At 37.2% G+C, this 14,004-nt stretch overlaps 1 protein-coding gene across 2 annotated transcripts; it reads right to left on the bottom strand.

Annotated features, from left to right (window-relative positions):
* Nucleotides 1-2,102: 2,102 nt before the first annotated feature.
* Nucleotides 2,103-12,603, bottom strand: LOC145783315 (Golgi-associated plant pathogenesis-related protein 1-like). 2 transcript variants are annotated; one of them, XM_082595162.1, is made up of 4 exons: nt 12,447-12,603; nt 4,975-5,134; nt 3,855-4,030; nt 2,103-2,875 (listed from the first exon to the last, which is right to left on the bottom strand). In XM_082595162.1, exons 1-4 carry the CDS (start codon nt 12,481-12,483, stop codon nt 2,718-2,720), a joined length of 531 nt encoding a protein of 176 aa, XP_082451288.1. In that variant the 5' UTR covers nt 12,484-12,603; the 3' UTR covers nt 2,103-2,717. The 2 variants fall into 2 exon arrangements, with proteins under 2 accessions (XP_082451288.1, XP_082451287.1); XM_082595161.1 differs by lacking the exon at nt 12,447-12,603 and adding an exon at nt 6,137-6,244.
* Between the last annotated feature and the right edge of the window lie 1,401 nt (nt 12,604-14,004).

The following is a 14,004-nucleotide window of genomic DNA, read 5'->3' as shown; positions in this document are numbered from 1 at the left end:
CTTGAATTAGGGCTAGGATTTCCACATGCTTTACTTTTATTGTGTTTTACTGCTAAAGCCATAATAACAAGACAGTCTACCGAAAGCGTCTACAAACACAGATCTTACTGAGCTTTTTAATATGTGAATAAGCTTACTGCGCTTGCTTTCATTGGTTATACACTGTAGCCTATACTGTATAATATACAGTAGAAGTAGTAGGCTAAGCTAAACTTTATCAACCCAGTCCGACCATCAATCAACTCACTTTCGTTTCACAAAACATAGGCTTTCCTCGTTAAAAGGTTGTTTAGTTACATGAAGGTTCAATGCAAATAAAAGATCAGTTTTGCAAATTTATGTCGTGTTTACACGAAGCATCGATCATAGAATTTCAGATTAATAAAATTTGTTTGAACATAAATAAACATTGATGGTGTGCTTTTGTAGAGAGAGCTTAATTTTTTCAGAAAGTATAGATTAGTACATAAAGTTATATTGTAGAAGCAAATAATAATTTTTGTCGTATCCAGGCTGACGCATGGTGGTGAAAGATTGATTGATTGAATCTTTATCCTCGGACTGGGAAAGGTTCCTGCAGAGTTTAATCCTGGCAGTTTTGCATGCTTGTAAAGGCTTTGAACCACTGACGCAGGCCCGGTCACCGAGATTGTCAGAGTGAAGTTTCCTATTGTTGAAGTCTTGTTGTCGGGAAATTATTCCATCCATTGATGCCGCTGAATGGAGAGCATCAGCAGTCCTTAACGTACGTTGCTCAAGCGCACACTCCGAGAGGCAAACCAGCGCCGCTTGATCTCGAAGCTTTTTTGTTCCAGAAGTCACACGCTAACCAACTGAGCTATCAGATAAATAGACGGCAAAACAAAAAAGCTAATCATTGTATCCATGTCTTTTTGAGCGACATATCAAGGCACTCGGCTATGCAGCAGACGAAACTTGTCGTTTCGTGAGGGCTTAGATAATTTCATTGCGCAATCGATCGGAAATTTCTAATTCTGTAAAAGAAATTTGCTAAGACCCGGAAGATGTTACGAGCCTTGGAGATTCGACTCTCGGGGTGTGCGCTTGGTTTCAAATCATTGTTAGTCAAAAACTCTTCAGTAGATGAGAATATTTCAAATTAATCATTTCCAGATTTTTAATGTTTTGTTTAATTCTTCTTTCCAGGTTTTTAATGTTTTGACGAACGCTTCAATTTTTGATTTCAATGTAAAAAGATTAATGTTTTTTCTTAGATGGATATATTAAGTTATTTCAGTTTTTCAAGCAAATTTCACAAATAGCATCGTTTCAAAAGCCAGATGTAATTGCAGAAATAATGGACCAAGTCTAATTTTTCCGTTGGAAAAACCACGACTTCGTTTTGCAACGTCAATAGCCTTTTTCAGCTGTGGTTTTGTGTGCTACCTTACTTCACAATGCAGTAAAAGGGATCTGAACTCTAATTACATTTCACGATATAAACTTGCAAAAGTACAAGTATTAAGTGCACGAGTCTTAATAAAGTTAATAATTTCACAGTATCTTGCCTAACAGCATTTAAATGAGATATTTTTTGAGCTATTATAGGGTCTCGCAATAGATCATAGTCTGTAGTATGTAAATGCAATATGTGTATCACTCGCAAATTGCACCTATGGCTTATGAATGAAACCTAGGTATATGTCCGGTCATTGCAGCGGCTTCCTCCGTACACATACCAACCCAGTCCTTCCAAAATAGCCCCACTTTCGTGAAAAATTATCGAAATTATCGTAACCGCTCAATTTTTTTAACCGGCTGTTTATTGATTCAATTAAATTTACTTTTTCAATATTTAGCTACTAGCATGCAATCATCAAGTTGTCCCACTATCAGGGCTAGGCCTTTTTACGCAAAATCTAAAGCTCAGTTGAGAATAATGTTTTGACCAGTTACATCTGTTTTAACAACTGCATTTTGAAATAAACGTCTAAAAAGCACCATAGGATAATATGCAGTACTTTATGTAAAATTGGTATACTCTCTGCGACCCCTGAAGTTCGTTACGCGAACCCCTTTGCGGCGGAGTCGTGACTCCCGGTTTGGGAGCCCTGCTCTAGAAGACTTAAATAGGCCGTTGCTTGTAAACGCTTTTTATTTTATTTAACCACAAGCAGTTATACGAAACAAAAATGAATACAACGATAGAGAACTTTAGGTTTTATACGACATCATATAATTAAGGAGAAGGTTAGGTGAGATGGACAATGACCATTGACCATAACCTGGGCACTCTTTGGTTTGTAAAAATGAAAATAAACAAAGCAAAACGTATTGTTTTAAATAATGGACAAACCATGCGTTTGACACCAACAAAATCTCGCAATAGAATGTATTACAAATGGCATTAAATGTTTTTTTTTTGCAAAAACTACTTTAAGTGAAGGCGTACTCAACTTGCCTCACCTTTCACTGGTGTCAACCACTGTAGTACAAGTATACACAAAAATATGCATCACTGGAATATTTCTTTCTCAAAACAATAATACTGCATATTGGACAAAAAAGCTAAATAAACCACCTGTTATTTAATCGGAAGTAACAACAAGTAAACTGTTAACGCAGTAGGTTAAGTTACAAGTATAAGTTTCTTTACTTGGAGCATGGTAGTGATGGTCAATAAAGTAGACAATTTGATCTTGGCTGAAAGTTGCAAAATGTCCTTCAAAGTCCAAAGAGAAAGATAGTAGCAGGGTTTATTTGGCAGGAAGAACATTCTCTTCAAACTGACCCTCAGCGTTGACATTACCAGCTGGAAGGTATCGACCAACTATAAACGAAGCTCCCGAAGCAGACGTAGCAATAGCGCCGCCAAACTCTGTAGACGCCTTCCACACAACTTGAGTAAAATGTCCTAAAACGATAGAGATAAATTGCTGATTTTTTGGTACAAACATGCTGTGAAGTCGGAATCGATGTTGGTCTTTGCTAAAAACAGTGGCTTTCCTTATTTTTGGGTTCAACTCAACGGTCATTCGCATTGTTGTGGAGTTGCAAGGATTTAGTGTTTTGCAATTTGTTCGCCCCGTTAGCTCAGTGGTTACGCGCCCGGCTCAAGATCACTTCGGCTGGTTCGATTCTCAGGGTGTGCGCTTGAGCAACGCCTTCAGGACTGCTCTCCATTCAGCTGAACCTAGTGAATGGAATAATTCCTTGGCAACAAGACTTCAATAATCGCAAAAAAACTTCACTCTGTCAATCTCGGTAACCGGCCCTGCGTCAAGAGCCTCTACAAATATGCGAAACTACCAGGAATAACCAATCAAGGCTTTGTCAGTTCAAGGATAAAGATTCAAAACCAACCAACCGGTTGATGCTTTTATTCTTCAGTTTATACAATAGCCTTCAGCCCTTCAGTAGTGCCAAGCAACAAATGCAAGAGAATAAAAAATCGAGACCCAAGGATGTTTTCAAGTGGAAGAAAAAAAGCATAACAATATACGTCAGTAAGATATCATTGCTCAAAAAAACAACATTTAAATTGAAAAGTAAAGGTACAGTTTTTTGATGATTAAAAAACATTACAAACTTTTTAAAATTTGTTTCTGCACGCCTCCACTGCTCATGTGAATGAATGTGAATTTGTTAATTCTATAAACCACAAGAAAGATCTTAAACCTATAAACAGTCGTTTTAAATCTGCGTACAAATCTACCAAAGTAACTTTGTTAAAGCAAATAACAAATATTTTAAGTAAAAAACTGTTAAGCATTCAACGGAATTTTATCCGCTGTCTAGCATCAATAATGTGACTCGGCAGTTTATAGAAAGTTATTCGCGTTAATTGTAGAGACCTGTAAAACTGTATGAATAGACCATACCAACATATTTACCTGTATTTCCGGCAAAACCAGGCTTGTTGAAATCATAGTCTTTTATCTCATCATACCACATCGTAGCTGCCTCTTGTCCTCCAAGCTCGCCGGACCCCCACGCAAGATTTTCTCCGGCTCCATCTCTTTCCTCACTATGCTCCAATTTATCTTTCTTGGCAATCGTATCTGCCCATCTGAAATGAAAGGCTATTTGAAAAGCTGCTTTTTTGCGCAAGAATAAGTATTGAAAGAAACATTTCTGAAATTGACTCGCCCCGGCATGGAATATGATTTGTGAAATATGGATTGGAAACTCTTTTGGTAGACTACTCCTTGAACGCGGTGAGATGGTATACAGCGGATAAGGCGTTGGCTTTCCAGTAATGCAAACCTGGTTTGACACCCGGCTTAAGCTGGTGGTTGAAAAGTATTGGTCACATCTATTCAGAGTGTAATAAATTGAGTGGACATGATTTCTGAAGGAAAGGTATAGCCGAGAAAAAGGAATTAGCCACCCTATTGTCATAAGCGCGAAGGCCTAGTGTAATGAGAATCTCTTCTTCTCTTCTCATTCCCCGAACCTCAGTAACCCGCTTTCGTTCGGACATACACAAGTGGGGCCTGGCTCCTTCATCAGAATGCGAGTGTGGTGCCACGGAACAGACCGCAGACCATGTCATCCACCACTGCCTAACCCACCCGCCTCCACACGGTGCGCATGGTCTGAGGGTCCTGGACGACGAGACTGCTGAGTGGCTGAAGATTTCCTGCCCTCCAATTTAGCCTGGAAAGATCGCTCATACGCCATCATCATCAGTAACTGAGTATGAGACATCTTTTCCTTTACTTCTTGAATCTTACAATCCTACTCCTATATATCTAATTTGTCTTGTTGCATGCATGAAAAATTCAGGTTTGCCCATTTTTTTAAAAACTTTTGCTCTCCATATCGTATTTTCAAAATCTAAACTATCGAGTTCATTTGCTTAAATTGTTTGTTCATGAGTCGGTGCATTCCTCACAACACTGTCAATGTACCAGGTTTAATTGCACTAAACGAAAGATGCACAAACGCATATCAGTTTTAAACTATTAACACCCATATATAGGTTCAGCTAAATACTGCTTTAAAGCTTACTTCTGAGCATCCTGAGTCAATTTGTCACTCAATGTCATTTCCGGGACCCCGTGTTTGCTGCGGTATTCGTTTTGTGCCTTCAATAGATCCTCTGCAAAGTTTCCTGATGGAGGAACATCTTTTGGTTCCACAGTAGGTGTCTCCTCCGTTGTGGTGGGAGCTACACAGAGTTGAAAAGTTTTAAAAACATAAGCTAAATAGATTTCCAGAAAAGTAAAAGGTTTTGTAGAATAAAAGACTGTTAACATAACAACAAAAAATTATTTTATTTTAAGATTAGAAATTTTATACCAAACTGCAATATGCCGTAGCCTACCATATATACGCTGCTGTATACAAAAAAGAAGTACGAAATTAGCTTGATAAATACCCTTAGGAGTATGCCTGCACTTAGACAATTGCAGTGTAAATTGGACCAATTTTCGCAAAGAAATCTTAAATGCATATGACTTCAAAAATAAGTGAAAGGGTAAAGGTTTTAAACGTCTTTATTATGAATCAGATTGCTAAAAACATTCCAAATGAATTTTAACTAAGGCTTCTATTGTAAACAACATTGCCGTGATTTCATTAAACTAAATATCTTCAAACAATAATTTTTATTGACTTTTCCGAGGTAACCAAGCCAACATGAGATGGTTAACAGGACGAAAAATAATACCTTCTTCTAGGTTTGTTTATATTTTACGTCAAATACTGCATTTGTATCATGAGTTGTCAGTGGACCTCTGTCTGGTATGCTTACCTCCCTGCAAAACTTTAAAGTCTTGCAGCTGCAAAAATACTTTTGCAAAAACATAGTCACGTACTAAATAAATTTAAGCAATTTCATGATACGAGTACTTCTCCAATAAAAGCTTTTCTCTGCGTAAATTAAAGATTCGTCCAAATATCATGCAGACACACCAGTATCTATGCTACAGTGGCATATCGTTCATCGCTGTTCAAAAACGTCATGTAGCATATTAACGTATGGTCAATATTAAATACTTTTCTCTTATCAGTGCTCCAGCCAGCAGCAGTGCCATTTTTACATCGTTTCAATGTTTCACCACATTGAAACAATGTAAACTGGCAAAGTTTGGAAACTGGAAACACAATTTGGTCCGATACAGTTTCAAATAACACGACATTATATGGCATAAGCCATAAAGAACCTTACGTTTTTCTTTGTTGATTGTCGCCTTCTTCTTTTTACTGAATAAATTACCCATTTTTAAAAACTGTTATCTGCAAACGTTCTATCCCTAACAGTCGAGAAAGTATCGCTGTGAGAAATTGTTGAAGATTCAGTCATTTTATTTGTCAAGCAAACTTCTACACGAAACAAAAACATCAACAACATCAAAAACCAACTAGCGACAAAATTGCGATCCTGGTTTGGTTCGTGTAAACCAAATCCTGTCATAATCCTTTGAGTTTAAGACAAAGCGTTCATAACCTTTATCATCAGTAAACTTGACAAAAGTGTAGGGTGCGTGCGCATGTCATCGTCAGTATTGTTGCCTAAGCTAACTATACACTATCAATTTTCCAATGCGGAAATCCTGACATTACTTTTACACTGGAGTAAACCAGCTGTTCTAACCTGTCTGAAACTCTAACTTGGCGATGTTGAAACTCTTGCAAGAACGCGTTGGTTTCACAAACTACCACAGACAAACCATAGCAAAAAAACTTTTCAGAAACTTGCGCAATAAACGCCGCAATTGATGGTTGTTGCTACAAGTCTGCACTTCAGGCCTCTTCGCTAAAACTGTCCAAGGAAAAACAGGCGACTTTTCAACGGTGACGCTGCTCGCTGCAGCTTGAATTTTTGGTAAAAAATGCGAAGTAAAATCGTTAGCCTAGAACAGTGGTTCTCAAACTTTTTTTTCTTGCGACGCCTCTGGAGAAGTTTTCTGGACTTGCGACGCACCAGCAAATAAAAGTTAATGAGGAAATTTATTACTAAAGTTGTGTTTATTGATACAACAACAAAAATCAATGCATATTATTTAGCGTGATGTGTGAGTTGTTTGTTTTTATATAGTTCGTTGAATCTTGGGAGAATTTTTGAAATCGCCACCCGCATTTCTCTTTCAGTATTTATTCATGATCGATATTTGCTTTTTATCACCGCCAAGGCAGAAAATCCTGCTTCACATAAAATAAATACGACGTGACGAATGGGATCATAATTTGTAGTGATTTCTCCATCTTTACTGAAATCGAAAAAATTTGCCGGATTTCCTGAATTGAACATCCTTTTCAGGTAATTGTCAAAGGAAAGGTTAATGTAGGCTTCTTTTTCTTGTGCAGTAAAAGGCGATGAAGTAGGTTGGACAAAAAGATCACGAATCCATTCGTAATTTAATAAATTTTTCGGGAAGTATTTTGCAAATTTCGACTCGAGCTTGGACAAATGTTGCCCAAATATGCTTCGCAAATTTGAAGGTAGTGCCATACTTTTCTTTTCAAGCAAATTGGATAAGAAAGTAAAGTATTGAGAGCTTCCAGACAGGTTTGCTATATCTTCCTTCCACAATAGCAGCTTTTTAACAAATGTTGCAATTCTATCTGAAACGTCAAGCATATTTTTATCCGGCCTTTGTACAGAAATGTTCAGTTTGTCGAAGATATCACACAAGTAAGCCATTTTCAATAAAAAATTGTTCTGAGCAGAACAATCTGCAAGTGGATTATTTTCTTGCTGCAAAAAAGCCTGTAGTTCGTCTAACAATTCTTTAAAGCGTTCAAAAGATTTTCCAAGCGAAAGCCACCTTGGATGAACCATGAACAATAAAAGAGCAAACTTCGTTGCTTTGCATTCATTTCTCCATAAAGTGTTTCGAAAACTCTGACTTCAGTGGGCGTCCTCAAAATGTTAACCTCGTTTTTATAAGATAAACTGAGTTCAGCCACGAAACGGAACTATTTTGCGACGCCCTTGGAAAATTGAAACGACGCACCAGGGCGTCGCGACGCACAGTTTGAGAACTACTGGCCTAGAAAATCACCCATTTTAACTGAATACAAGCCGACAATGTTACAGGTTATGCAATCTAACCAGTCGCAGCAATTAATGCTATAGGGCCACAATATATCTCTAAACGATAAATTAAAGCTATTATCAGTTTCCACAACACGTTTGCCTTCTAAATAAATCAATATCAAATCTCAATCTACCAGCACAGATAAATGATGGGAAAGCAAACTTCCTTTTGAAATCTCTTAATCACCGTTTAGATATTTTCAGATTAGTTTAGGCGGTTTAGGCTCTAGATAACTGGCTCGGTTGACAAAGTAATAATGAGCAGCTGAAACTACTTCTGTTCCGATCTGCCGTATCAAGCGTTTTCAATTGATCGTCAAGCAGTTTATAATATCACCCCTTCGCTGTATATGAATAGGCTTGAAAAGAAATAGAATCCAATAACTTGACATCGTTGGCCATGAAAATTAGTTTCTATTTTGGTAGGTAACGCTTGACATCCAATAGGCTTGTGAGCATACACAACGACGTATTACACAAAAAGAGGTAAAGGTAGCCCCATGTACTTGATACTAAGCTTTGGGAAACGAGGGGATAAGCTTCTCGTTATACTAGACCATCTGAACTAAAGAGAGTATGATGGCCAGTTCTTTTCTCTCGGCCTCCTTTTCTTCATCAACTACGCCCATCCAATTTATTATACCCTGGGTAGAGGTGAGCGATGTTTTTCCACAACCAGCTAACAGAGAACTCATGATTGAAAAGCGAGCACCTTAGCAGCTGCGCCATTACACAAAAACACAATTATAAATCCAATTTCCCTTTCCAAGCCGTTCGAAGAATCTGAGTAACATAACCATCCGTAATAAGGTGCAAAGCCATTACAATATTTAAAAAGGTTTTCGGCTTTGAACCAACTCAGACTGTCACAGCAAATATCTTTGGTCCAGGCTTTACGTCACATTATTAAGTATTCCTTGTTGACATTAGATGGAAACATGAAAACCAGCATAAAGCACTTTGTCGGCTTTTCAGTTTTTCAACGTATTCTGATGTAAATATAACATGGAATGAGACAGTTTTATTTCTAACATGACGTCTCTAGCACATGAAATGTACTCTACATGAAATTACTTGTTTCTTTAGGCTGGAATCTTCTTTTTCTTTCTCGACAAGCTAACCTATGACCAAAAGAAAAAGCTACTTTTTTTGATAAAATGGGTCTCCAAACGAAACGTTTCAGATGCATTGTGTTTTGTTAAATTATTTGATTCGTAAGCTTAAAATAGAAATTTCGAAATGCAATCATTTTATGGTCTCACAATGTTTTTATTTTGCGACTAAATTCCTGTTTTTGCGCTACAGCTTCTGCTCAGTTTTTTTTAAATACGCCACGCCTGCGTAATTCTTCTCTTCAATGAGAGGTAAAACTTCTAGAAATTTGAAACAAGCATTCCCGTGCATTTTTTAAAACTCTCTTCAGCAAGCAAATCTGCTCTGGCCTTGGGGCATACAATAATTTTTTTCTAAACTAACCGATGAGAAAAATATCGTCAATAAAGCGTAACGTAACTAAAAGCCTTCAAAAGAGTTCATATTATTTCAAGTTGAAAATGACGTGGCTGTACTATGCAGAGGACAAGAATGTTTTCGCTTTTTTCTTAAGTCGAACAAGTCAAGATGTAATACGAAAAAAATTCAGCTCGCTTATACCAGGGTTGCATTCCAAGCAATATAACCCAGCCAGCTGACGCTGAATCAATGTAAAAAGGACGGGTTTTGCTGACTGAGAAACACACTTAGGCCCATCTGATAGTTGTATGCGGTGGCAATGACTTTAATCAGTGAAGTGGAAAAAAATACACGGCTAAATATATTTTGCGAAAATGTTGTCGCATTATTCATTATGGGAAATATTTGAAAAGAGGCTTTCTCTATAATAATGTTGAAAAACGTATAAAAATTGACGCAGCGTTAATTGTTTTTTAAGTTGGTGATAGACGTTGATCACGTATGAAAATGTAAACTTTTGCATCTGAAAAAGAGACATACAGCTTCAATCAAGCAATAAAAAAACTGCCTTGTGCAATGTGCATGGTGAGGCTGCACCAACTTCCGTTTCATAGTCCATTGGCCACACAGCTGTTTCAAGACAATAGAAATCGTCCTTTTTTTGACGCTGCATCCATATTGGTTTTATGGCCGTGCTGGCTGTACAGACATAGGCTGTAGACACAACGTAGTACATGAACAACTATTCAGGCACGTTTTTAAACTTTCAAGGTTTTATCATCTGTTCCCGTTCATTGACATGCTGGTAGATCGCTTATTGTGACTATAGCAGTATTTTTTTTTTCGTTCCGGACGCGTTAATGACGAAAAGTAAAATGATGTGATATCAGCTCCACACCAAAACCTCTTTGAACGCTAAGATGAAGAGGTCGGATGCTGAACGTTTTAGTTTTTGATGTTGGTTCGACTCCGTGTAAACTTAGGTCTCTACTCTAGCGAAGGTGAATGCTTTGAGACTCTCAGTCTAACTATTAGAAGACGAGATGACTGAACCGGTTACCAGTTGATAGCATATCATGTCAGAGTCTCGAACAATAAATTTCAAAAATGACGTTTGCGAGGTAAGGTAGCTAATAGAATACAAAATTCTTGCAAGTATTGACAAAGTTTGGTCATTTTATATCAAAAGTAAACACAAACCACATCGGGCGAGAAATTTGTACCACAAGCTTAATACTTCCTGTTTGGCTCATCTGGTCTTCTTTTATTAGTCGTGGATGTGCGACAGAAAGTAACTCATTGTGTTGCTTAAAAAAATAAAAATAAATAAAATTGTTGGTATAACGAACTAAGCTACTTAAAAACTTTTCGTTGCAAAAATAAATTTCATCTAGATCTATTGAGATTGAAAGATTTTTTTCTACCGCTGTAATCTTATATTATAGTCTCACTCATGATAAGTTGCTTTTAGTCATGCTGAGAATAAGTTGATCAATGCACAAGAAGTATCGCATTAGATTACTGGTAGAAGTAGAAAAGTTTAAAGTAGTGTATGATTTTTTTCGCAAAAATTATTTGGGACTAGCCTTCCTCTTTATGTGTATGACTGTCCTTATGGTTTCTTGTAACTTGTGATCTACGATACAACAAAACCATTTTAGTTTGGAAAAACACCTGAGGAAATATTTTAGGCAAATGTAGAACCCGAGTAGCCTGCACTTTTATTAGCAATCGACTTCAACCTTCAGTTGTGAAGACTTGTCCATAGTGGTCTAGGCTAGGCCATCTATTTTGTAGGCCACGCATTATAGGGTCAGAACTTGCAACTCGGTAATCAAGCAATTGGTGTATCTTCCAGTTCCATAGTTCTGGCAAGTGTTGGTTCGATTCCATGTCGGGTCATGTTAAACAAGCTGACACTGATAGGCTATTCACTGTGTTCCTTTTTCACCTGTCTTCAATGAGGAATAGTTGGGATAAAAGACTATTGTGTTGCATCGTAAATTTGATGCAAAATAGTGTAGAACGGAAACCACTTGATCTATTGGAAAAGTATGCATATTGTAGACCAGAGGCGTGCAACATACGGCCCGCGGGCCAGAGCACGGCCCGCGGTACCCATTTACGTGGCCCGCACATTTTTCATCAAGTAGCCCATTGTTTTTAAATACTTTTCACTGTTAGATCGGAGAATGTTGTTATTTGTAACGTCATCATTAGTATTATCGACTTTTAGCATTATTACATCATTAGCATTATTGTTGCGTCATTAGTAAGCGTTGTAGAAAACCGCCTTGTTCTGGCAATGAACCAATGATTAAGTAACATAAATCTTACTTTATGGGTGCAGTGTGGTGAATATATTAATATTTATTCTACAAAAAGCTTAGCATAGTAAAAATGTCTACAAGTAAGAAAAGGAAGGTTGATTATGAAAGGCGGAAGTTCAACAATGAGTGGTGTATAAATTACTTTGTTGTTCAACACAATCAAGATGTTGTTTGCCTGATTTGTCAAAACACTATAGCAGTAATGAAAGAGTACAATATCAAGCGACACTACTGTGCAAAACACTCTGCTAATATGATAGCATTGTGGGTCAATTACGGGTTGACAAAATGCAGCAGTTGAAAAAGTCTTTGAGCAAACAGCAAGAGGTATTTCACGGTTACAAGAAAGACGTTGAGCTTGTTACAAAACTGAGCTTCAAGATATCTGAAACTCAATGTGTAACTTGATTGTGTGTACTTTTCCATTAAATAAATTGTTCATATAAATTCATGTGTTATTCGATAGACTGGCCCTCAGCATCATTATAATTGTACGTTGTGGCCCATTGCGATAAACAGTTGCACGCCCCTGTTGTAGACAAAGTATAACTAATCTATCATGTAATTCATAGTTACAAATACACTATCATAACAATACATATTCATGATTATAATCACAATGCCAAATAAAATAACAAGCATTTTTTCATTCTTACCTTTTCGCCCGAAAAGAGAGCCAAAAAAATTTCCCATCTTGCAGATGACTTTAGTAAATTGAAGCAACAATTTCAGGTTGCAAAAGATCTTCTGCACAATGTAAGATTAACCCTACTGTTTGCTTTCGACCTAGGTAATATTGTCTCAGATAAACCGTTTAAGTGAAATAAATCTAACTTCTTTCTGAAAGTTTCTTATACGCTTGCTACATTGTTTACAGAATGAGCGAAAAAGTGCATAGACGAAAGTTTAAAGTAGAATCTTTGAAATTGAAAACTCTAGTGCAAACAATCAGATAAAGCTAAAAATTAGTGCTTGCTAGTAAAGTTGCAATTGAAACTGTGCCAGAAAGCGAGGCTTCTGTCATGATTTCCGGTGGCTTTAAGCAGTGACAGATGACAACCCTCCAAGTCGAAGAAAAAGTTTAGCCACTTTTGCCCCTAGTGCTGCAAATAATTGCGCACTCTTGAGCCTTTTGCTGTATTCACTTCATCAAAAGCTGCTTTTTGCCAAAAAGCTGCAAAATCTACACATGATAAACTCCCTGCTTCAGTTTAACGTCATAAACCTTTTCTGTTTACGCACAAGCGTTGAAATAACCTTCATTAGTCACACATTGGCACGACTTAAAACAGGAAAACACTGCATGACCTTGCTGCCGTCGAAGATCTATCTAACACAAGGGAAGTAGGCTACTGTAGAAGTTATAGGAGAGGATAACGTAGTCATACGGTATTCAGAAGTTGCATGTGTCAAAAAACACCTCTAACAACTTTCTATATGATCAGATAGAAAGCTCTTTTTCAAACATGTCTCATCTCAAATAAAACAGAAAAAAATGCTTTTGTATGAAATAGAAAACTTTCTGTTTCATCTCACACTGCGCTTATTTGCAGTGTATGAAGTGGCCACTGACTGGAGCTTTTCTTAACTTTCTAGCAGTTGTAGAAAACATAAAGCGCATCGTTTTTGAAGTTGATACACTTTCTAAAAACTGAAAGAATTTTATGAAGATGGTTCAAGAAAATATCTTCTTTACCAAAATTTTATTTTATGACAAGCTTTGGACTTTGGGACAGGATGTTCATCTGATTGGCTAAATGCAAATATGAACCATCCAACCATTGGGTTGTGCAACCAAGAGAGGCCTCTCTCTCTCTCTTCGAGAACGAGACTCAGGCATGCTGCTTATATGTATGGTCCAACTTGAGACTCACGCTTTTTGCTCTTGAAATAAAGTAGGCCGACTCTATTTTTGAATCTCTATTCACTTAAACAACGTATAGCACCACTCCCTGTTGGAAATTTTGAACTTATTTTTTCTACTTTGCGCAAAGATTCATGTAAAATAATCTGTATTTCTTTAAAATATACGTAACTTAAACGTGCATTACAAATATCAACTTGGACAAACGTCAACTACCTTTTAAGGAGCTTTGGTTTGGTTTTTATTTTTAAATATTGAAACTTGGTATGACGTAATCAAGGCCTAGTGATTGCTTTGAACAGCACGGAGGTGAGTGAGTAGGTACTTGGCAATTTCTTTATGTTTTTGTG

The sequence above is a fragment of the Aplidium turbinatum genome, chromosome 14 (genome assembly GCF_918807975.1).
Source record: "Aplidium turbinatum chromosome 14, kaAplTurb1.1, whole genome shotgun sequence".
Taxonomy (NCBI): domain Eukaryota; kingdom Metazoa; phylum Chordata; class Ascidiacea; order Aplousobranchia; family Polyclinidae; genus Aplidium; species Aplidium turbinatum.
Note: the sequence above shows the minus strand (reverse complement) of the source record. Positions and strands in the feature narration are given on the sequence as shown.

Excerpts from the sequence above, each read along its gene's own strand:
- LOC145783315 (XM_082595161.1), bottom strand. The coding sequence starts at position 6,188 with ATGGGTAATTTATTCAGTAAAAAGAAGAAGGCGACAATCAACAAAGAA. Across the intron at positions 5,135-6,136 it reads GACAATCAACAAAGAAAAAC|CTCCCACCACAACGGAGGAG; the intron begins GTAAGGTTCTTT and ends AACTCTGTGTAG. Across the intron at positions 4,031-4,974 it reads TTGACTCAGGATGCTCAGAA|ATGGGCAGATACGATTGCCA; the intron begins GTAAGCTTTAAA and ends CTTTCATTTCAG.